This window comes from Motacilla alba, chromosome 20 (assembly GCF_015832195.1).
Source record: "Motacilla alba alba isolate MOTALB_02 chromosome 20, Motacilla_alba_V1.0_pri, whole genome shotgun sequence".
Lineage (NCBI taxonomy): Eukaryota > Metazoa > Chordata > Aves > Passeriformes > Motacillidae > Motacilla > Motacilla alba.
Window position 1 is genome coordinate 1,493,665 of NC_052035.1, and position 24,079 is coordinate 1,517,743.

At 54.2% G+C, this 24,079-nt stretch overlaps 1 protein-coding gene across 6 annotated transcripts in view; it reads left to right on the forward strand.

The window, feature by feature from the left end:
- The window catches only part of L3MBTL1 (L3MBTL histone methyl-lysine binding protein 1), a 32,179-nt gene extending 8,100 nt beyond the window's left edge, over positions 1-24,079 (forward strand). For 3 of the 6 annotated variants that reach the window (XM_038158948.1, XM_038158947.1, XM_038158949.1), the window contains exons 2-23: positions 5,584-5,773; positions 6,000-6,162; positions 7,668-7,891; positions 8,568-8,712; positions 8,850-8,979; positions 9,596-9,719; positions 10,321-10,408; positions 12,449-12,540; positions 13,135-13,239; positions 14,006-14,141; positions 14,603-14,703; positions 15,699-15,850; positions 15,936-16,012; positions 16,397-16,482; positions 17,025-17,135; positions 17,387-17,501; positions 17,758-17,857; positions 18,761-18,958; positions 19,246-19,292; positions 19,988-20,145; positions 20,772-20,834; positions 21,735-24,079. In XM_038158948.1, coding sequence (XP_038014876.1) covers positions 6,027-6,162; positions 7,668-7,891; positions 8,568-8,712; positions 8,850-8,979; positions 9,596-9,719; positions 10,321-10,408; positions 12,449-12,540; positions 13,135-13,239; positions 14,006-14,141; positions 14,603-14,703; positions 15,699-15,850; positions 15,936-16,012; positions 16,397-16,482; positions 17,025-17,135; positions 17,387-17,501; positions 17,758-17,857; positions 18,761-18,958; positions 19,246-19,292; positions 19,988-20,145; positions 20,772-20,834; positions 21,735-21,869 — 2,523 coding nt within the window. In that variant the 5' untranslated portion in view covers positions 5,584-5,773; positions 6,000-6,026 and the 3' untranslated portion in view covers positions 21,870-24,079. The other 3 variants (XM_038158950.1, XM_038158951.1, XM_038158952.1) reach the window with 3 other exon arrangements.

Genomic DNA, 24,079 nt, shown 5'->3' on the forward strand with positions numbered 1-24,079 from the left:
AAGTGGCTTGCTGCTTTATTGCCCTTCTCCCTCTGATCTCCATTTCCACAGAATCTATTTACTCTTTTGAAATGTGTAACATGAGCAGCCTCTTACTGCACAGAGGGACATTTAATCTGGTTTTGAGATGTTCATAAATACTGTGGCCCACTCCAAACCTCACTATGTTGCTCAAGGACCCAGGAGCAGAACTTTGTGGCCCCTGGTTTGTTCCAGAGCAGGCATTTGCTCCTGGCTTTGGAGCAGCAGTCAAATTTGGAAGGGAAGAAGTATGTGCTTGTCTTTCTCCACTGGTCCACCTGCCTGTGCCAAGGATGTTCCTAAGTGCTCCTGTGTGTATACATAGCAAGTATTTTCTGCAGTGCCATTAGTCTCCTAAACACCTGCCCTGGGCAATGCCAGAAGTTGGGGAAGATCCAAGGGAGCAGCTCTCAGCCCCGCAGGTCTCTGTAGTGTTCTGGTGTGCCACTTGCAGTTTTAGCATTATCCCAGCTGGTGGTCTTTCTTAAAGGCTCAATTTTACCACTGGAGGTAATTAAAAATCTATATCTCAGCTGATGGCAAGGATGGGGAAGTTTTTTGTTATGGCTGAGGAAATTCCTGAAAAAAGTAATTTACAGAATCTCAGGCTGAGGGAGGCTGGAGGCACCTCTGGAGGTCACCTTGCCCAGCCCCTGCTCCATCAGGGCCACCCAGAGCCGGCTGCCCAGCATGTGTCCAGGTGCCTTTTGAGTCTCTCCAGGGATGGAGACTCGCCCACCTCCCCGGGCACCTGCACCAGTGCTCAGCCACCCTGCCAGTGCAGAAGTGTCTCCCGAGCTCAGAGGGCCCCTCCTCCTGTGTGTCACTTTGTGCCCGAGGCCCCTGGGGCTGTCCCTGGCCCTGTCCCCTCTGCGGCCTCCCCCTGGGTTTTTATCGCCAGGGATGAGATGCCCTGAGCCTGCTCTGCTCCAGGCTGGGCAGTCCCAGCTCTCTCAGCCTCTCCTCATGGCAGAGACGCTGCAGTCCCTCCATCACCTTCATGGCCCTGTGCTGGACCCTGTCCAGTCTGTCCCTGTGTCCCGCACTGGGCAGCCCAGCTGTGGGCCCAGCACTCCAGGGCTGGCCTCACTGGTGTGGAGCAGAGGGAAAGGATCCCCTCCCTCCGCCAGCTGTGACACAGCTCCCAGTGCAGCCCAGGACGCTCTTCTGCATTGCTGCAGGAGCACATTGCTGGCCCATGGGCATCCTGGTGTCCAGCAGGACCTTTCCTCCCAGATGGGCAGCTCCCAGCACATACCAGTGTAGGTGTTAGGAATATTTAAAATTCTGAGAAGCCAGTAAGTAAATACCTGTCAGAATTGTTTGAATTAGAGTACTTCAAGCCAATTTTGTGATGAACAGAAGCACGTCTCTCGAGCAGACCATGCTTTATAAGCACTGTCAGGGCTGTGCAGCGGCTCCGTGCTGGGAGCTGCTCTCTCCAGGCTCCTCTCTGGCCTGTTGCAAGCAGCATGTCCCTCCTATTCCCAAGGAATGGATCACTCCCTGCCTCTGCTGTGGTTTGTGAGAGGGTGTGTGTGAGGGTGTGCGTGAGGCTGTGGCAGAGCTGGAGGCTCGTGTGTACAGCAGCCCTGGAGATGCGCTGCTCCAGAACGTGGCTGTGCCAACACCCAGTGATCCCTGCGGGATGAGCTAAATCTCAGGGCAGCAGGGCCAGTGATCCTGGTTGCCTTTAGGTGTGTGTTTTGTGACCTGTGTCCCTGGTCCGTGTGACTGTGTGCATAGGCTGGTGTCCCCAGCTCTCTCAGGTGCTCAGGGTGGTCAGACTCAGGTGCCCTATGCTGGTGCCCTTCCCTGCTGGGCCATGCAGGGACCCCTTCTCTGTGCTGGTGCTTTGTTTCCTGAATGTGAGGGTTTGTGTCTGACAGAGACAAACTGTTCAGAAACATTGATCCTGCTGTCAGAACTGGTTGGAATAGGCTGGTGGGTCTGGCTGCAGACAGACTCCATGTGCACAGCCCTACACTTACACGGAGCATATGATTCCAGGAGCAAAGCAGGAGGGAGCAAAGCACTCCCAGATGAGAATTATCTTGAAAAATTCCACCTTCCAGCAGCACATTGTGGTGTTCTCTGGAGGGACCATGTGTATGTGGGTGGGGGTTTCTTGGGGTGGCTTTCCTCCTTCCTGGCTTTTCCAGCCAGGGATCCTTGGCTGTCCCTCAGCAGAAGGCAGAAGTGAGGAGTGGATGTGAGGAGTCCTTGTGGATTGGATGGGCAGCTGGCTGAGGAGTGGGGCTCACCTGCACCCTCTGTAAGATGTAGGGTTACACCCAATACCAGGAAAAATGGAGAGCTCAGGGTCTCACTGTTAGGGCCAAAACAGCTGCACCTCCACTGTTGCTCTTTTAAAAGCTGGCTTGGGGAGTGGGGGGTTTGAAGGCTGCTAAGCAGCCTGATTCTGGTTTGTCTGGGTGGGCAGAGCTTTATCAGATGCCACTGTGACATGTGTAGGCCAAAAGCTTTTTAAGACAACAGCTAAAAAAAAAAAAAAAAAAAAAAAAAAAGAAAGATAAATAAAGCTTTTGTTCAATTTCTAGGGCAATCAGCAGAACAAATCATAGAATATCTTGAGCACAAGGATCCTGGTCCAACTCCTGGCCCTGCACAGACACCCCAGCAATCCCACCCTGTGCCTGAGAGCTTTGTCCAAATGCTCCTGGAGCTCTCCTGGGGAGCCTGTTCAATGCCTAACCACCCTCTTGACCACCCTCTGGGGTTAAAATCCTTTCCTAATATCCAAGGAAAAGTGTGAGTTTGGTTTGCTATTTGTTGTGCTAATTTGCAGATTTGCATCCTGGTAGGCTGGATAAAGACCAGACTGAATAAAGACCAGGCTGGGTAAAGTCCTGAGCAGCCTGGTGTGATCCCACCCTGCTGGGAGCAGAAGGTTGAAGACCTTTGGAGTTCCTGATCTGGGTCACTCCAGGGCTTGCAGGATCCCTCTGAAGGGATCTCTGGGGCAGTGGTACCTGCCTGGGCTCTGGCTCCAGGGGCTGAGGCCACCAGAGTTGTCTGCGCTGTGGGCATCCCCTCCATGACCTCTTCTCTGCTCCCAGAAGGAGCAGGGTTATCAAAGTGCCTTTCTCCTGCTGTGGCAGTGGTGCTAGGGCAGGTCATAGCTGTGGCTGAGCTCCTTTTCTTCATGTAGCACTGCTGACCTGGGATACTTCACAGCAGGTTGTTTTTATTACAAAAATTAGTGAATTTGCATTATATAATTAATATATTAGTAGTAAGTGTTTGAGGGGGTTAATATTTTTTAAACATTTATGTAATATTAACAATAGTTACTATTTATTGGTATTGCTTATAGAAAGCAGAAACAACAGAGGTTATGAGTTTATTACTCAGAATTTCTAAAACTTTGAATCATTGGGGAATCAGCTGACTACTTTGTAGATAGGAGTTGACTGAAGTTTTTAAATGTTTTGTTTTTTGAGAGATTTTTTGTAGTTGAATTATTACTAATACTTGTATCTTTATATGGTGGTTTCACTCGTTGGGAAACACTCTTTTCAGTAAAAAATTAGTATTTATGTTATATTTGGAATAGTACTGATTTGTAGTGTTCTTCCAGGGCATTTTATACCGGGATTTAAAGAACTGTGAGCTGCAAACAACATCTCCAATCCTGATTCTCAGTCCTTCAGGTGGGAATGGAGCTCTGCAGCCCAGGTATTGTGCCATGCCCACACCTGTGGGGACATGGTCCAGGGGCTGTGGGGGTTACCCCAGGAATGCTGAGTTAAAAGTTTACCACTGTGTGCTATGGCTGATGGGAGCAGTGTTGGTGGTAAATCGTTGTCTGACACCATGGAAGCCCTTGACAAGAGGTGGAAGAGCCCAGGGAGCTGCTGAGATTCAGCTGTGGCAAGAGTGTGCTTACAAGTTTACACCAACAGTGTTCTTGCTGCTCATGTGTGGCCTTGGAATAGTTTTGGGCTTGGAACAGAACTTGTGCTGCATGTGTGCTCCAAGGGCAGGAGTTGGGACAAGGAGTTAGGGAGAGGTTTCCACCAGCAGAAGAGTTGCGGGTCCACCACCAGGAGAAGTTGCCCCAGCCAGAGGTGCTGGGGAAAGCACTCACACTGCTGCTGAGGGACAGGTGAGGGGAACAGGAGGCACAGTTTGTGATAGAATGATGGCATTGTTGAGGTTGTAGAGGATCTGTAAGATCACTGAGTCCAACAGCAGGGCAGGGCCGTGAGCTGGATGGGCTCCTCTGCCTCTTGGAGGGCTCCCAGCCCTCTGAGCTGGGCTGCCCCAGTGCTGGTACATGCCCTTGGCTGCAGTGAGGCCTTTCCCAGGAGGCTGCTGGAGGAGGGCTTGTCAGGAAGTTAAGGCCTAATTCTCAGTTGTTTAGCTTTTCTAGTTTAGAGAGCAGCACCACAATCTGTAATCCAAATTCATTCTGTTCACCGTGCGCTCACAGTGTCCACAGCATCAGCCTAGTCCTGTAAGCATTTGGAGAATCAGCCACAATCATAGAATATTTCAAGCTGGAAGGGACACCTAAGTGCCATCAAGTCCCACTCCCTGCTCCTGGTACACAAAGTTAAACCATGATGTTGACTACTGCTTCACATTTCCTGTGCAAACATTTGCTTTTGTGTTTTTGAGACTATGAGAAACTCAGGTGGAGTATCATGAACCTGAGCACTGGATCTAGTTATTTCTCTTCCTTTCTAGGCATTTCCAGTCCCAAATTCTGTTTGAATTTTTAAAAAAGGCAAAAGTTCCCACAAAATGAAGAGTTGTCCTTGAAATATTTGACCCAATGATGAATCAAGGATTGACTGGATTTAAGTGCCGAAAAAAGCAGATAGATTCCTACTGGGTATTAGGAAGCACTGAAACAGGTTGGCTGCTAAATTTGTTTTGACTTTCACTTGGAGTCTGTTGTCCAGATTAGTTTCTCAGTTCCCTCAGTTGTCCTGACACTTAACAGTGCTTTTCCGCACCTGGAGAGCCTGAAAGGTCTGTGCTGTTTGCCATTTGAGCATCAAGTGTTTCTGGTCACAAACCTGACAGAACTGGGAGAAGTAGATTCTCCCCTCAATGCAATCACACCATCCTGCTCTGCACCCTCTGATTTTAGCACCTTTATCTGAATGTCTCAAGTTTTAAAATTCCAGACTTTGTCCTTTGTAGCCCAATTCTTAGCTAACCCTGCTTCACCGAAACGAGTATCCTATTTTCCACATGGATGTCTTTCCTTTCAAGTTCAAATTGCATCTGGAGGGGCCAAGACATGGCCAGGGTCCTCTCTGTAGCCCTGCCTCCATCCTGGCGGCAGGTGCTTTGGAGAGGGTGCTGCTGCAACGTGGAGCCCCTTGGGCCCATGGATGGGGGGCTAGTCACAGCCAGCGAGGGCCAGTCGTGCCCTCAAGGACCTGACACTTTGCTTCCTCCTTGAGATTCATGGCAGGACAGGTTGAGCATCACCATGAGAAACTCAGGTGGGCTACAGGGACATCAAGTTCCCCCCAGTAACTCACACCTACAGTAACTCCTGTCACTTGTGAAATTCTCTTGCAGCCAGTTAGAAGATCAAGGGTGACACTCTGACGGGAGAACGGGAAGGAGACCTGCAGGGAGCTCTGCCTGCTCCAGGGTGGGATTTGGCAGCCCTCAGTCACAGTCTGCTGGAGCACTGTGGGCCCCCGTGGGAGCCAGGAGCAGCTTGTGGTGGACCTGTTGTGCTTGTGCCATCTTATGGTGGTGCCAGGTGAGAAAAAACCCTCAGCATTTGCAGGCTCTGAGCTGGGACCTCACAACAGGGGCTTTCATGGGGCATGTTGGTGCCAGCTGTGACCTTCATGTGTGTTCAGTGGACCTTTAGTACATCTTGCAGGGGTTTCTGGTGGGAGAGACCATCCTGTGCAGTCACATTCTCACTCATTTGTTGTGTTTATACTGGTACCCAATTTGATTTCTTCCCTGCTGCCCTGCAGGGCGTCACTGTGTGCCCAGGCAAGGTGATGGACAGCAGGGGAGAGATGGAGGTGGTGAGGAGCTCCAAGGGCAGTGCTGCTGGGGAGGTCAGTGTCCACGTGGTCACCACCGAGAGCACGGTGCAGAGCACCCACCTGCCCACCACTGCCTTCATTATACCAGGTATGTGGAGCAGCCCCCTTCAACTGCTGCCTCCCCAGCCTGGACAGCCCACACTCCTTGTGGAGCTGTGCTCCTCCCAAACCTCAGGAGGCAAAGCCAAGCTGCTGTTGCCATCTTGGATGTTCTCTGTGGCTATCCCACATCACTTGGGCTGTTTGTGGTCATTCAGATATTCCTGAGCTTTAAACTAAAGCCCTGATGTGAGGGGCCCTGAGCCAGGGCAGCACAGTGTGCTGGCGCCTGCTCTGCGGGGCTGTGGGCTCCTGGGCTGCTGCATTAGCAGGGAATCCCAGAAAGCTCAAGCTGGAGGGGATCTATAAGGATCATTGAGTCCAAAGCCCCTGAGCCCCTTCCCCACTGGGTGGCTCCCCAGTCTTGGTCCCCGAGGCATACAATTTTTCAGGGTTATCCCATCCTAGGTGCAGAATCCAGGTCTTACTCTGGTTTCATGCACATGGTGATTGGGTTGCCAGCTGTCTGGTCTATCTAGATCTCTGTGTAAGGCCTCTCTACCCTCAAGGGTGTCCACAGCTCCTCCTAATTTAGTGTCATAGATAAAATTACAGAGCACTGGCCCTAAACCCTGGGGAACCCCACTGGTGATGGCCACCAGCCTGATGTGCACCCAGTTCCTGTAAGGCTTTGAGCCCAGCTGCAGGAGAGCCATCATCCAGTTGTTCACCTGATGGACAGTGGACTGGATGAGCTCTGTACTGGACTCTGTCCAGAAGGGTACTGTGAGAGGCAGCATCAAGGCTTTGCTAAAATTCTAAAAACCACATCTATTGGCTTTTCTTGCAGCTTAGTGGGGTGACCTTTTCATAAAGGGAAATTCAGTTGGTTAACCAGGACTTCCCCTTGTGAACCTGTGTTGGCTGTGAGCAAGGACTGTATTGTCTTTCCAGTGTTTTTCAGTAACTCCCAGGATAACCTTTTCCATAATTTTACCAAGCGCTGTAGTGAGACTGACTGGCCTGTAATTATCAGGGTTGTCCTTCTTACCCTTCTTGAAAATTGGGACAATTTTGAGCAGCTGACCAGTGTGTTTTAGGAGGTGTTTGAGCAAAGCATGGTTGTGTGTTAGGTGAGATCAGGGGTGTTCTCTAGAAGCAGATCTCCCAGTTTTTTGTGGTGCCTCAGTTCTCATTGCAGAGAGGCCCTGGGTTGCACAGTGTTTTCCTTTGAAATGTAACTAAACTGGAACTTGCAGTTCAGGAGCAAACTCCTGTCACATCGGGGCACCCTAGGTACAGAAACAGTCTGAGATCAGGCTGAAGTAGAAACCCTTGAATGTGGATAGTGTTGGTGCCACCCCCCAGCATGAGCCATTACTGGCTGCAGATTTTTTTGCATCACTCTGCTTCCTTTGTGCTTTGGCCCACAGCAGAGCCCTCACCTGGAGGCCATGTCCTCTGGGATCCTGGGCTGCCTTTGAGCCTTGTTTGCATCAGTGAAGTGTTCTGTGTATGCCTCTGGTTGTTTGTCTCCTTTCTTCTCTTCTCAAGCAAACGCTACTGCCATCAACCTTCCCACGAGCACCTTAGAAATCCAACGATTCCCCCGGGAGCCCCAGAGAAGCACAGGGGCCGAGAGACCAGACAGGGGAGCAGGGAATGAACCCATCACTGCTGCTGTCATTCCCCAGATCAGCGGGGTGCAGACCTGCAGCACAGTCCGTGTGCTGGAGTGGAAAGATGGGGTTGCAACTTTGCCTGGAAGTAACTTGCGGGTAAGTGTAGTGCTGGGCCACTGGGTTTGAGCCCTCTGCCTCTCCCCACAGCTGCTTGTGCTTGTAAATCCCTCAGCCTGTGCCAGGCAGGGAGCATCAGGATGTGCTGTGGCCCCCCCTGCACCCCAGCTGGAGGATCTCTCAGCTACCCCAGCTCTTCTGCTGCCCCATCCCTGTGGCCCTGCCATCCTGGGAGCTGAGCACAGAGCTCACAGAGGTGCCTGGGGAGCTGTAGCAGCTCTGCCCTGCACAAGGAGGGACAGGGTTGATGTGTGCTGTGCAGGACATCTTTCCTTCCAAACTGTGCTGTGCTCTGCCCCAGCTCCTGCCCTCACCCTGGGAGCAGCAGCCTTGTGCTTGTCTGGCAGTGGGTGCCTCAGGGGCACCCTCAGTGCATGACAGCTTGCAGAAGATGCACCCATTTCTCAGCTGCTGCCCAGCCTCAGGACTCCTCATCCTCCAGCCCCCCACCTGCCAGCTCCAGCTGAGTGCCCAGCACGGGCTGCAGGCAGGGCACCTTCACAAGGCCTGAGGTGCTGGCTCATCTCTGTGCTCAGAAGAGTTGTCCTCTTGTCAGACACACTGATGACCATCCCTGTCCCTCATTTTCAGAACAACCACCAGTTGCACGTCTGCCCTGCTGAACTCTTTTTCCTTGCTTTTTGTTCAATGCCAGTTCCGGATAAATGAGTACGGCACACTGAAGGTGGTGAGTGCTGATAAGATGCCTCCTGTGGAAGCTGTGAAGGAGGGTCACACAGAGAAAGATGGGGACTCCGAGGTGGCACCCCCCAGCAGAGACAATCCTACTGTGGCTCAGGGTAAGGGCACCGTGGTGGCACTCGTGGGGTGTGTGCCAGCATCCAGCAGATGCAGTCTGGTGTCTCCGTGGGCGAGGCAAATGTCTCCTGTGTCTGCTGTCCTTCCGTGTGCCTCACTGCTGCTCCTGCTGTCGCAGACGTGCCGGAGCAGCCCGCGGCAGAAGGGCTGTGCCACTGCGATACCTGCGGCCGCCGACACGTGTGGGACGGCGCCCGCGAAGGCAGGGGCTTCTGCAGCGAGCACTGCCACCAGCAGTTCAAAGAGAGGTAAAAGAAGGGGGGGTCTGTGCCCTGTCCATCCCTCTGCCCTCCCTCCCTGCCCTGCCCCACATGCTCCAGTGAGGGGTGGGAGTGCCTCTGGCAGGTGCTGGGGGTCCTGCGTGTTCACTTGTTCCTGGAGGCAGGCTGGGGAAGGAAAACTTCCCAAGGGAGCAGCATGAAGCACGGGAGCCAGATTTTCTCCTGCCCAATTTGTGGCCTCATAAACACATATCTGCTGGAGCAGGAGGTTGCTGCAGTGGGGGCTTCCAGGCTGAGCAGCAGTGGAAGGCCACAGGTCATGGGAGCATTTCCACCCCTACTCCTGACCAGCGTGTGACTCTCAGGACTTGTTTTCCAGCATCTCTGGTGCAGCTTAGAGCCCTGCTGCTAAAAGGGATCCCTTTTGATTCATCCCTGGGTCCAGGTTTCTAACAACCAAGTGTGTGAGGGTGACTCTGGCCTGTCCCTGGCTCTAACTCTTGGCAACCTGTGTGTGTACATTCCCCCACAGGAGGGGTGGGGGCATGAGTGATTGTCCAGCAATCCCTCCCTTACTGACACCCCAGGCAGTGTCACCGTGCTGTGCTGGCTGCAGTGCTTGGCCCTCCCTCCCTCTGTGCAGGTCTGTCATTGTGGAAAACTCTGCCAGCAGCACCAATGCCACTGAAATCCTCAAGCCTGTGAAGAAACGAAAGAGGAAGGACTATCAGAGCCCCTCGGAGGAAGAATATGAATCTGAGCAAATGGTAGGACAAAGACAGGGAGGGGGTGGGTGCAGCCAGTGTCCAGTGGGCTGGAGGCCAGCCCTGTGCACACAGATCTCATTGTGCTGCTCAGGGCTCTGTCAGCTGCAGGTGAAAAGGGAAACAGGTTGGCCAAAATGCCAAAAAGACTTGAATGTGTGGAGATGAGGGCTCCTAGCACTGGGCTGGTTGTTTGCCATGTGGAGCACTGAGGCCTGGGCAGTGCCAGACTGTCCAGGCTGGGCTGTAGGTACTGACCACTCTCTGCTTCTTTCTTCAGTCCGGGCTACCACAGTAAGGGTTGAAGTAGGAGAGTGTCTGTCTGTGTGCTGGGTGTCCTGGGGAGGGGAGAGACTTTAACAAGGTAAGGAAGCTCTCCTTGCCGGCTCTGACTGTAGCAGGTCCAGTCCAGGTGTGATTGCTGTCTGTCAGCACTGAAGTCCCTGCAAGCTCCCATCACCAGATTCTGTCAGTCCATCTCTGAGCCAGGCATTGGTCAGACTGTGGACCTCGTGGGGGTGCACTATGACCCTGGGCACCAGTGTGAGGGTACAACACACTGCCAAAAACCTCTGGGTTCTGTTCTGGCTGCTCTCATGTCTAGGAGGAAAAGCAGGAAGAGAGGAAAAGCTCAGTGGAAGACTCTGTCATGAGCAATCTGGAGGCTGAGACGTGGAACGGGAGCCAGCACGGTACGGAGGGTGGGGTGGCTGCGGGGTGAGCACTGCTGCTGCAGCTGGGGGGGTCCCCCTGCCGGGTTGGACCCTTTTGGTGCTCCTGCAGGGTCAAACACCCACTGCAATGTGCTGGCACGTGGTCCTGAAGGCTTGTGAGCTCCTCTGCTTGCTTGATCCTGCTCTCTCTGTCTCTTTCCGTTTCTCTCCTTTCCTCTCTCTCTCTCTCCATGGGAAGGGGGCCCCCCTACGGACACGGCACTGGCCCGTGCTGGACAGAGCTTCCTGTCCCTCCCCTCGGGAGCTCAGTTTGTTACTGGCTGGTGGGCACTGTGTTTGCTCCCAGGGGCACTGTCCTGAGCACAAGCAGGACTGCACCACGTGTGGCTTTGCCCTCCTTTGGGATGGGCTCATGGGGAACTTCCCTCCTGGCATCAGGAGCTCACAAGTTTAGGAGCTGCTCATGTAGGTGCAGTGCCACTGAAGCCATGTGATTTGGGGTTGTCTCATCTGGTGGGGATCTATCCTGGGACTGTATCAGAGATCTCAAAGCAGAGCTGTCGACATGGAAGGAAAGGAGACAAGCTGAGGGATGCAGTGTTTGCTTGGTTGGTTTTTTCCCTGCAGTGTCAAGGAAAACTTTGGGAAACACGGAAAATAAACATTTATGGGAAAGCTTTTGTCTTTGAGTACTGAAAATCATACTCAAAATAATTTTAAAATTAAACCATTCCAACTTCATGCTCCTCTCTGTAACCAAGTGCAGGGACAATGGCAGGGGCCAGGTGTCATTAACTCCTGATATCACAGTTAAAAAGGAATCTCAGATATCATACCTGCTTCTCACTGAGCCCTGAGCATGTAATCTTCCCTGCTGCATACAAGTAAGCAGTGATGAGCTTTGTTACTTCAGCGTTTTATTTTCTCTTATTTTAGAAGTACTTCAGCAAACAAAACACACACCTGGATGCCTCAGTGTGGCAGTCAGTGTATGCTCTGGCTCTTGGTGTATTTGTCATTCCCCAGAAGTGCAGAGCTTGTACTCACAGATTCCCCAGCCATGCCTGGCACTTTTTCTATGTCCTAAGGAATAGTAAAAATGTCTTTCACTCTGAACATGTCAGCAAAGCAAGGTCAGTCACCTTGCTCACGGAAGGTCACCTTTAATTTCTTCCCTAAGTTTCTGGTTTTCTTCCATCTTCACTTCCCCTAAGCCCAAAGGAGGAAGGAGTTGGTCTGTTTTTCCCCAGCATTTCTAGCCTGTCCTACCTGAGGCTGTCTGCCATGGCTAATCTGTATCTGGGAATTCCTCAGCACTGGAATAGGCACAGCACCCCTGAAGTCCCTTCAGCTGCTACAAATTAGGGAGACAAAGAAGCTGGAGAGCAAGAGACTTGGGTTGTGTTTCACAGGTCTTAGGCAAGGCCTTTGTGGCCTTCTCAAAGGTATGAAGGGTCACCTCCCTGCCTATGAAAAGACAATGCTGTCTTCTTTGTCATGTGGGCAAGCACATCTCTAGGGCATCAGAGTGGCCTTTCCACATCAGCGTGTCTGTGCCACGGGGGCTCAGGTGGCTGTCTCAGAGCAGAGGATGGCAGAGCTGGGACGTGAACGCGCTGCTGGTTTGACTGTCTAGGAGCCCCTTGCATCTGGGAATGATTCCCAGGCCTGTGCATGGATCCTGCTGGCTGCCACAAATCCATCCTGTGTGGACATAGCAGATGTTCCGGCTGGAAGAGGGTCTGGTCAGGTCTGGTGTCCCGATGGCTCGTCCCTCACGCTCCCTGGAGTCCCAGACTCGTTGGAAGGGACCTTAAAGCCCATCTGGTTCTACCCCCTGTCATGGGCAGGGACACCTTCCACTAGCCTTACTAGGACATGGTGCAGGACATTTGGGTCATGGGGTCTCCTGGCTCTGGCCCTCGTCGTGCAGCCAGCCAGGTTTGCTGGAGAAGGGGCTCTGGCAGGATGGTGCTGAGCTGTGCAGGGATGCAGGACCCTGGGGCGGGGCTGGAGCGGCCCCTCAGCAGCGTTTGTGTGCGTTTGTGCTGCGCTCAGGTGCCAGTGAGGAGAAGAAAGAAGGCTGGTCTTGGGCGTCCTACTTGGAGGAGCAGAAAGCTGTCGCTGCCCCTTTAGATCTCTTCCAGGATGTGAGTTGGGATTTTCCTGTCTTTTTCCCTCTTTCATCTTCTCTTTTCTTTCCCTTTTTTTTCCCACCCCTCCTCCTTTTCCTCTCTTCCTTGCTTCCCTGTTTTGCGGGACTCTGAGCAATAGCCAATCTCCCATTGTCAGCTGGAAGTGACAGGGCAGCCTCCAGTTTTGATTTGCCCAGAGTCCCACTCCCCAGCAGGTGCTGGCCCCATCCCAAACACCTCACCTTTGCCTAGGACACTGCTGTGACTCTGGCAGGGTGGTAGAGCCTTTCCAGCCCTTCCTGGAAGCCAGGTGGGCTCTCCTGAGGCTGTGCTGCAAACAAGTCAGGCCTGTGTCCTGCTCCCCCTGCTGCAGCTTTTACCCCAGGGACATCTTGCCATGCTAATAGCAAGAAATGTAAATCCATAAGGAGGTGTAACACTGTTTTTTTTTATTATGGGAAAAAAATTAAAATTTGCATGACAACAAAACCTGTGGCCCACAGCCTCTTGGTCCCAGCAGCTCCCATTGCCTGGTGGTTGCTCCCCTGGTGGGTTCTAGACCCAACTCCCTGTGTTGGTTTTACATTGTAGTTTCATTTTTGTTTCCAGTACCAAGTAGCTTCTCAGCACAAGAATGGCTTTAAAGTGGGGATGAAGCTGGAGGGGATTGACCCGCAGCACCCATCCATGTACTTCATCCTGACAGTGGCTGAGGTAAGGAGCCTCCAGTGCCCGTGTGCCTTGGTTCCTCCTGGCTTCTGCTCAGCCACAGGCTCTGGGGCAGGGGAGGTGCTGCCAGCTGGCCCTGGAGGAGACAGGACCTGTCACTGCAGAAGATGAGCTGCAGGAGGTGAGCTCCAGCACCTCAGGCAAACAAGCAGGGAGTTCTCTGCCAGCTTGGAGGGACAGGACACAGCACTGTGGAGCTGTGTTGGTCTCCGTCATGCTGACACAGCATGGGGGGAGGGATTGTGGTGTTGGCAACAGCTTATGTCCCTAAGAGAGGCCTGAACACTTGAGATGGAGGATGTGGAGGCATCCCACTGCTCTTCTTGTGTCCATGCAGATCCACTTTCCACTCAGCCACGTGGCAGCTGAACCAGCCTTGCCTTGCAGAGCTCCCCAAGCAGCCAGTGTGGCATTTAGCCAAAATCTCTGCATCAGCAGCTTCCTAGGCTGCAGAAAAGGGAGTCTGTGCACTTGCTGGATCCAGTAAGGTGCTCCACCATGGCATTTAAAGCACCAGCCTCAACATCCCTTCTTCGGGCTGGCTTGTGATCCCTTTGCACTGACCTTGTTCCATGCTGGTCACCCTTTGGGACTGGTTTGTGCCTCCCACTTTGGGCACCGGTCTGTGATTGACTTTTGGCTTCCCAAAGTAACCCATGCTGAGCTGGTGTGTGAGAGGGGGTGTGATGCTCAGCCAGGGATAGCAGCAGGTCTCCATGGCCCTGTCCTTCTCCTCCCTCCCTGCTGGCAGGTGTGTGGCTACCGGATGCGTCTCCACTTCGATGGCTACTCCGAGTGCCACGACTTCTGGCTGAATGCTGACTCCCCTGACATCCACCCTGCTGGCTGGTTTGAGGAGACGGGGCACAAACTTCAGCCCCCCAAAGGTAAGGAGTTAATTCAGCGCAAGTGGTGGGTCCTGCTGAAGGAGGGAGATGAAGAGTGGGCCAAATGTAGAGCTTGAGGTGGGGACAGGGTGGCTTCATGGGGCCATGGAGGGATACTGCTGTACTGGGGGAGTTCCAGGACAGGACAACATTTCAGGCACCCATCTCTGCTTGCTCACATTTTGTTGCTCTGGACCTCCCAGTTGCTCTGGACCTCCCAGTGCCACCAGGTGTGCCCCAGGGTGGCAGGACTGGAGGAGGAGCTGTGCTCTGGATTTCCACTCCACTGCTCATGTTTCCTAACACCCCTTCAAAATCACCCATCAGCCCTCAGCCATGGGCTTTGGGCATCCCAGGGCTGCTGAAGATCCTGCTGCAGGGTGACAGTGGGTCAGGCATGGCCAGGCTTACCCTCACATCCTCCTAGCTGTGAACTCACTGCTCTCATTTCTCTTCCTGAGGGGTTGTAGGTTATAAGGAAGAGGAATTCAGCTGGACAAACTACCTGAAGTTAACAAAGGCTCAGGCAGCTCCTAAGCACCTCTTCATGGTCCGAAACACTGTGAGTAGCAGCAGCCCCTTCCTGCCAGAGCCTACAGGTTCAGTTGTGATTCTTCCCCTCCAGCTGAGCAAAATGCTTCCACCAGCACTGGGCTGGGGGCTTTGCTTTGTCCATCCCACACCCCTCAAGCCCATAGTGCTCAAGAGCCAGGAGTATGTGGCACACTTTGTTGCTCAGGATCTGTGGCTTGGGCACTCATTTGATATGCCCAGAATTGGTGCTGGTCTGATTCTATTTCATCCAGGTTGATCTTATGGACAATTAAATGTGAAGTATTGATGAGGAGAAGTAACTATTATTCTCAATTATTTGGCTAAAATATATCACTTAATGTTTCATAAGTATAATTCCTTTGTCTCTTTGTTGGTTCTGTGTCTGCCTATTTTTTCACATGGAAGCTTAGGTAAGGGAAGTGGGAATATAGGAGAATGAAAATGCTGATTGTTCCTTTGTCAGCTGCAGAGGAAACTCACTCTACTGGCAAATCAGCCTCTCCAAGTTATTTATTGTGTCTAAACCCTGCTGTTCATTGCTGCAACAACCTCACCAGTGTGTGTGATGCAGTGTTTTGCACAGAATTTAGATCCAAGAAATAAAGGCAAGGAAAGGAGAAGGGCCCCATCCCAGCTCCTCCTGCCGTGCCTGAGGCATTGGTCGCTGCTGACTGTGACCACAAACAAGTGTTTTGGGACAAAGCAGAACTAGTGTTAGTTTTTCTTGGAATTTACTGGTTATAGAAGACCCCGAGGGTCTGAAGATCACTTTTCCTCTTTCTTTGTGTGGCCCAGCTGAGTTACTCACCCACTTCCTCTTTTCTTGCACGGCAGCACACTGCCCATCCGGGAGCCTGAGTGGTCCCAGGCCAGTCTGGGGGCCAGACAGGGTCTGGTTTTGGGAGGGTTTGAGCAGTTGCTTCCTTGCAGCAGGCATAGGCAGTGGTGAGGAAGGAGCTGGGGCTGCAGCTCTGAAAGAGCCCTGTCCCTCTATCCTGCCAGCACGAGGCTTCTCCAGGCTTCAAAGTGGGCATGAAGCTCGAAGCCGTGGACCGCATGAACCCTTCCCTGATCTGTGTTGCCACAGTGACTGACGTGGTGGACAATCGCTTTCTGGTGCACTTTGACAACTGGGATGATACTTATGACTACTGGTAAGGGCACAGAGGCTCTTGGGGGGCCAGTGCTGGGGAGACACCCACAGAGGGCCCTGTGTAAGAGCTTGGGTATGTTTTCTAGGTGTGATCCCAGCAGTCCATACATCCACCCAGTTGGATGGTGTCATGAGCACGGCAAACCCCTCACACCTCCTCAAGGTGAGTCAGTGATCAGTCAGATGCAGCCTGAGAGTGCATCCCCTTGGGAACAGGCTTCCCAGGGTTGCATGGGGGTCCTGGGGACACAAACTTCCTGCCAAGGCTCCTGTACACATGTTCAGGTGCAGCATGATGCTTATGACTTATGCCAAGTCTCCACTCAGAGATATGAAAATACCTCAGCTGTCTGTGCACACCCAGCTGTTTCTGCTTCCTTGTACTGTGGGTTTCATGATCCATGAGAAAATAGCAGCACTTCTTGGTGTCTCTCAGGTTCTCGTGTGCCCAGCAGACTTGGGTGGCCCTCAAAGGCAGTGGGGCATTCTGGGGTACTTTCTGGCTTCTGCAGGCATGTCTCACCTTCTGCATCTTCCCCCATTCCAGATTATCCTGATCCTGACAACTTCACCTGGGAGAAGTACTTGAAAGAAACTGGAGCATCTGCTGTCCCAGCTTGGGCCTTTAAAGTGGTGAGTGTCACATCATCTGCTCCACCCCACCTGGGCAGGAATTTGGGTTTTCTTCATTGTCAGATATTTGACAAGTCCAGTGATGTTCTGTATTCTCCTGCCACAGGCCTAGGCTTTGGATCTGCACTCAGGGTTCAGAAGTCAGGGCTATCCTGGGCAAAGAGTTCAAAACTGGGAAAAACGAGGAGTATGAAGTGCCCTCAGCTAAACAGGAGCTGAGTGCTGGAAAATAATTTAGGTTTGTTTGATTAGTTTTTGCCTCAAACTGCACCACCAGCAGCCGTGTGAAGCCAAGCGTGGTTGCAATACAGATCCCCAAAATGTGTCTCTTAGAGACCTTCTTCCCTGGGGCACATCTTATTAAAGACAGATCAAATGCAGGGAGACTGTTTCCACTTTCTCCTGTTGCCACTGTGAGCTGGGATGGCTCTTCCCTGGCCAGGCCAGGGCTGGGAGCTGGGCTCGAGAGGACACAGTGCTGGGAAAGCTGCTGAGAGGGCAGGAACCTGAAGCCCCTGCTCCCCCTGACTGGGCTCTTCCAGCGCCCGCCCCACGGCTTCCTGGTCAACATGAAGCTGGAGGCAGTGGACAGGAGGACTCCTTCCTTCATCCGAGTGGCCAGTGTGGAGGACGTGGAGGATCACAGGATAAAGGTGGGTGCTGGAGCATCGGTGCTGAGCCTGTGTCCAGGCACTGTGCTGGCTCACTCCTGCCCTTCCCAGCTCACTGGGAGTGTGCAAATGTGGGCAGGTCCCAGTGCCTGGCTCCAGGAGTGGGGAGCCTTGTGAGCCTTGTGCTGCACTTCAGCTCTACTCTGCTGCTTGCTCTTAACTGGGAGAGCTCCAGAGCTCCTCAGAGATGTGTGCTGGCATTTGAAGGGTGACCCCTCTACCTGCTTCCCCAGGTCCATTTTGATGGCTGGAGCCACGTGTATGACTTCTGGATTGATGCGGATCATCCGGACATCCATCCCATGGGCTGGTGCTCAAAAACAGGGCACCCATTGCAGCCTCCTCTCAGTAAGTGCTGCACCTGTGTCAGCTCCTTCCTACAGGGCACAAGCACGCCAGACACCCCTGTCACTGCCCCGTGCCCATGCACAGAAACAGGAGGGCAGGTTCTGGCTGAGAATGGGCGGGGAGGAGAGGCCACTCCATGGCTTTGTCAGTTGGAAAAGCTCTCCTTGTTTGGTGCAGGCAGGGAGCCCGGAGCTGTGGCTCTGCCTGGGCTTGCAGCTGTGACAGCCTTTCTCCTGTTCCTCTCCTCCGGCTGCAGGGCCAAAGGAACCAGCCTCCTCTGCCCACGGGGGCTGCCCAAGCCTGGGCTGCAAGAGCATCCCTCACTCCAAGAGCTCCAAGTACAGCTTTCACCACAGGTGAGCTCCCTGGCACAGCCTGGAGGGAGACAGCTTCTTCCCTGCTGGGCCGGGCCAGCTGTTCCTCTGCTCCTCCTCACCTGCCACCCCCACCAGCACCCAGCCTTTCCCTGCACTCACCCACACCTGGCTCTGGGCCCCGGGGCAGCAGCAGGACCCCAGCTGGAGTAACCCCTGGGAGCCCCTCTTGTGCCTGTCCTGCGGCCCCAGAGCCCCTGAAGGTGTCCTGTGTGCCCACCTACCACGGGTGCCTGTGGGCTGTGGAGAGGACAGTGCAGATGCTGTTTGCTGACTCCAGCTGTGAGAATGCTGTTCCCCCCATCCCTTCTGGATGCCTTTCCCTGTCAGGCTTTGAGCTGGGAAGTCCCAAGAAGGAGGAGTGCATGGTTCCAGCTCAGGCTGTCACTTGAGGGACCTTTTCCAAGGGAAAGCCAGGCTGGGTCTAGTGCCTACCCCAGCGCAAGGCTGGTGTCAGGAAGACCCAGTATGGTGGAGTATCTATGAGGATGGGGAGGGCAGGTGTGCTTCCTCGGGGTTTCTGTGCTGGCCACACTCCTGGCACATGCTTACTGCTTGCTCTGAGGCTGGTTTGGATGCCTGTGGGGGGCAAGGGAAGATGGAGACTCTGGGAGCCCTGATGAGCTGCTCAGTCAGCACACAGGTTCCTTGCCCAGGGTTGCAGGGATGGCAGAGGGCCAAGGTTTGTACCTGGAGGGACTGGCTGTGCCCTGCTCCTGCTCCCAGCAGCCTGTCTACAGGAATTGGCTCAGCACATCTTTCCTCTGCCTTCCACGGTCAGGGCAATGGCTGCCTGTGCTCAGGGGCAGAAGGGTGGCCCTGCTGGCTCATCCCCCGGTGCTGCTCCAAGCTGGGCCCAACCCTTGTGTCCCCTCTGTTCTCTAGGAAATGCCCCACGCCGGGCTGCGATGGCTCAGGCCATGTGACGGGGAGGTTCACAGCCCATTACTGCCTCTCAGGGTGCCCGCTGGCAGAGAAGAACCAGGGCAGGCTGAAGGCCGACTTGTCTGACACCGAGGCCTCGACACGCAAGAGGAGCCCGATGGGTTTCCCTCAGAGAAAGAAATCTCGGCACCACGGGAGGTAGGGGCACGGCCAGCGAGCCCCGTGCGGGGAGGGCTCCTGTGCCACCATTGCCTGCCCTGGAGGGGTCACCAGGCTGCAGAGGCTCCTTGGCCTCGGTCCTGCCGGCTCTGCCGGGCACCTCTCTCGCTTTTTCTTCCCACGGTTTCTGGCTTTGGCTGTCAACCCTTTGGGTCAGGGCCGAGGGATCCCTGCTCCCACTGCCGAGGTGTTGCTCTGGGCGCTGGGGAGGAGGGCCCTGGGGCCAGTCCCAGCCCAGCTGGACATCAGTCTTCCTGTCTCTTTAGAGGGAGACCTCCAAAGTACCGGAAGATCCAGCAGGAAGACTTCCAGAGTAAGTGCCATCCTCTGCCATGGTGTCATTGCAGGGCAAGGCTGGAGGAGCTGGGGTGGGTGGGGGGGCTGGGGGCAGGTCTCCTTTGGCTCACACAGGTCTGCCCCAATGAAGGGCTTGTGGTCAGCTGCCAGAGTTGACCGTGGATAAGGAACGTCCCTGCCTTGTGCCAGGGCTCACAAAGCTCCCTCGGTTTGGCTCTGGGGTTATGCCTGGGAGTCTTTGAGTGCTTTAGGGCATGGAATTAGGATCCTCTCTATGGCATGTCTTTTCTGTGCTGCTTTGTCCTGTTCAGACAGGGATAGTGGGAAGTTGTGCCCCAAAATTTCAGTGTGGTTGTGAACTGCCAAATTATTGCTGCCACACAGAAACTGATGCTGGACAGTTGACTTGGCATTTGGTTCTGATGCAGGCAAGCAGATGCCTGATGTATATTCCCATCCAGCATCCCTTTCACCATGGACTCTTCTGCCACCTACCCCACCAGTGAGTGAAAAATAAATGATTAAAACTTAAAAGAACAAGGCAAAGCCAAGCTTGTCTCAACTTCTTTTCCCAGGATCCCTAATCCCATCTAAGTTAACACTTGGATATAGTGACACCCTGTTGACTCAGGGGACAGTGACTAGCTCTTGATACCTGCATGGAATGTTCTAGTGTTTTACCTCGTGTCACACATTGTGCTTTATCCCCAGCTATTTCTTCAGACAATGTGCACCAGTCGCTCTTCATGTCTGCCCTGTCTGCCCACCCTGACCGCTCCCTGTCCCTGTGCTGGGAGCAGCACTGCAAGCTGCTGCCCGGAGTGGCTGGCATCACAGCAGCCATGGTGGCCAAGTGGACCATTGATGAGGTGAGGTGCTTTGGATGGCTCCGTGCTGGCCCCTGATGTGCCAGCGTGGCTGGGGGTGCCCTGCCTGGCTGTGCAGCATTGTGGCACAGGCACCAGGCACTTCAGTGGCCACGTCCCTGGGCTAGCAAGGAAGGATCTGCTGGAGACATTGTTACCTTTGTTTGCTTTCTTGGGCAGCTGTGGTGACCCTTGTTAAGGCCTGAGTAGGTGGAGGAGCTCTGGCACCAGCCCCAGCAGCCCTTGCCTGCTCTCAGGCACTGGCACAGCTGCCCAGGGCAGTGGTGGAGTCACCATCCCTGGAAGTGTTCAAAAGCTGTGTGGATGTGGCACCTGGGGACATGGCTTGGTGGTGGCCTTGGCAGTGCTGGTCAGTGGTGGCCTCGATGAGCACAGAAGGCTCAGCCAATCTTAACAATCTCCTGATGTCCCCATGACCCCCCTGCGTGCCCCTCTCAGGCCAGTGCCTGTGCCTGGGGCCAAGGGCAGGCTCTGGCATGGGAGGGCAAAGCAACTGCCCCAAGAGCCCTGTGGCACCTTGCAGGGCTCAAAATGTGAGGATGTGGGCTCAGGGGGATCTCCAGCCAGAATCATTGCTCTGTCTTGACATTTCTCTCATTTGTTCCAAGGTTTTTAGCTTTGTGCAGAATCTGACAGGTTGTGAGGACCAAGCCAAGCTCTTCAAGGATGAGGTGAGAAGGGCTGGCGGACGAGAGCAGGTGGTCAAAGACAGCTGTTTGCCACCAGGGCTGGGAGGAATTGGCCAGTGGCCTTCCTGCAGTGGCTTGCTGCTGGATGCTGAGGGCACATCCAGCACCTGGCAGTGGTCCTGCCCTGCAGCCCCACTGCATGGGAGGGTGCAGCCATCTGTCTGTGTCCCTGCGGGGCAGGAGGGAGCTGCTGAGCCCCAGGGAGCTGTGCTGCCCTGTTCTCCCAGCTTGGGGGGCATCCCCTCTGAGGGGATGCGGATGTGGGGCAGGAGGAGGTGGTGCTGCAGCCTGAAGAGCACTGTCGCCTCCTGTGTGGAGCTGCTCCTCCTCATCCTTTCATCCTTTCCCCTCTGCCCCTCTCACCAGCACTGCTGCCTGTCAGGATCAGCGTTTTTGGACCCTCTGTGGGCATATGTGGTGGGGGTGGCTCTGACACCCAGGGCTGATCCTGGGCACCCTGGCTACAGCCCCTGTTACAGCCTGTCTGGGAATGGCCCTGTGCTTTAAGGGTGCTCGTGTAGGCAAAGCAGAACCGGGGCAGTGTCCATGAGTGCTGGCCCCTGGAGCAGGGAATGGATGGCTGCTTGCCCAGAGCAGGTTGTGGTGGCTCTGTGCTGTGCCTGTGGGGCTCCAGTACAGAATCCCAACCCGGCTGCAGTGTGGGCTCCTGGGATGGCCCCTGAAGGACTTCTCCCCTTCTGCCCTGTTCCTGGGCACATGAGCTGCCAGCTGGGGTTTCCCTGGGGAGTGCTGTGGATGGGCCCTGCCCTGGTCTCTGGGGTCACCTGTGGCTTCTGCCCAGGTTGTGTGCTGGTGCTGGCTGTCCCCAGGAGTGACAGCTCAGGTTTGCAGTAGTGCCTTTGTCCCTGCTCTTCTTCCCAGATGATCGATGGCGAGGCGTTCCTCTTGCTGACGCAGGCTGACATCGTCAAGATTATGAGTGTCAAGCTGGGCCCGGCACTCAAGATCTACAATGCCATCCTCATGTTCAAGAACGCTGATGACACCTTAAAGTGACTTCTCTTGGCCCAACCGGGACCCTCCCTCATCACTGGTGCTGCCAAACTGTCCGGTCAGGACAGAGATTTCCCCAGCCTACCGCAGCTTGTCACGTCCTGCTCGTGTCCTCCCGGGTGCCACACGTCCCCTCTCCCAGCAGTCCACCTCCCATCCTGTTCTTTGCACGCTGCCCTTCTGCAGCGCTGGGCCCAGGCTGGCCGCAGGCCGCGGGGGCGGCTGCAGGGAAGGAGGGTGGAGGTGGCACTGGCCCATCTTGGTGCCACAGCTGCCCCCACTGTGTCCTGCTGTGCCTGCCCTGGGTCAGGGGTGCTGAGGGCCAGCGGAGCACTGTGGAGGGTGTCACAGTGGGGGGCTGGCACCTATTCGAGTCACCCAGGCAGGGGAAGGCACTGCCTGCCTGCATCCATGCTCACACCCACTTAAAGGCTGCTCTTGCCTTTGCTCAGCAGCTGAGAGAGATTTGGGGTTTTTCCCTCTGTGTGATCCTCTGGGGCTACTTGTGCTAACACCATTTCCAAGGGACATTCTTGAGGAGCTTCTGCTCATTTTGCCTTTTTCTCTGAATTCTTTTGACTCCCATTTTAAGGCCAGTTCATGACTGCTTTGCCCCTGCACTGCACTACAAACCAGTGGCCACCTCTTGCCCCTTCAGGGAGCAGATGTCCTAGCAGCTGCTCTGTCCATGACCAGCGCCTGTGCTTTCTTCCTCTTTCCTGGAATTCAGCAGCCTCAGGGCCCTGCCAGGCCAGGGCTGGCTGGGTGCAGAAAAAGCTCCATTTCTTCTTGCGCTTCAGACTGTTTTGTCCAGCACTTCTCTGGGAGAAAGGATGCTTGGATAGCTTGTTCCCCTTGCACCTATTAAAGAGTCCTCTACAAAGGAAGTTGGGCCCTCTTTGGCCCTTGTATTAGGAGCAAGGCCCTCTCTAGGATGGGGACAGCTGCTGAGGACAGAAAGCATCCATTGCTCCACTAGGCAGATCCACAGTTGCTTCTGAAGGCGTTCCTGAGTTGGCTGAGTCAATTCTGCCAAGCTGCCTTCTCCCTACACTTTGCCCTCACAAGGCACCCAGGTTTTGCTGTCTGAAGAGCAGAATCTGCTGTCCCTGGATCCCTTACCTGCAGAGCTAAAAGAAATCCAGCACTTAGCTGGCTTGTTTGTTTCTGTCCTTTTCAGAACATAGCACCTTTCCAACAGGCAGTTTGGGAATGCTCATGTAACACTGTCCCTTGTGATGGAGGAGGGACCAAAGGGCTGCAGAGCCAGAAAAGCCAACATTCCTTGGGGTCCTGGCAGAGTCCCAGCAGCTTCTGATAAGCCCCTGTGCCTCCTGGCAGTCCCCACATTGCTCTCCATGGTCCATCACCCTGGCACACCTGCTGTGGAGCTGTTGGAGCAGGGGCTGGCCATGCAGTGCTGGAGGATGGCCACCTGCTAAGATGGCCGCATGCCCAGGGGCCCAGTCCCAATTCTGCTTCATTTCCCATTCCTAACAATGACATTCCAGTAATAAAACAACTTCCCCCCTTTCCCAGTGCCCAAAGACAGGGATGCAGAAGTGTGAGCAAGTGCACCAGCAATGTATCCTAGACCTGCGCTGCCTTGGGAGCTGCTGTCACATCTGGGTCAACCTGTTTGGGGCTTCCCATGGAAATGTAGCATTTTGACTCTGTTATTGGATATTTGGGGTCATGTTTGACCTGCTCTTGAAACGTCTGCTGCTTGCTCTTCCTGCAGGACTTGCCACTTGTCCATGCCTTTGTTTTGTCATTGCTTGGGTTTGATTTAGGCAGCTTTCCTTCTCCTTTCCTTTTTTTATGTCCTTGCATCTTTTCAAGCACCGCAGTGTGGCCAGCTGTGGAGAGAGGGAGTGGGAAGGAACAGCTGCGTCCCTGGGTCCCAGAGTTCCTCCCTGAGCCACCCTTCATCTGCAGGAAGTGGTGTGGAGGTTGGTCTCTTCAGCTGATGGAGAGTCTCTTTCTGGGCAGCTCTGTGCTGGGGCAGAAGAGGAGGAGGCCTGGGACCTTCAGCCCAGGCTGTGAATGGTGCTGAGACTTTTCCAGGTGTGATCTGGAATGAAAAAGCTCCCTCACACTGAACACTGCCCTTGAGCTTGCAAGGACCCGTCTTACGAAAGCATCCTGTTCTCATCTGCTGTATTCCCATGTGTGAAATTGTTCCTCCTGCTGGAGAAGGGACTGAGCGCCAT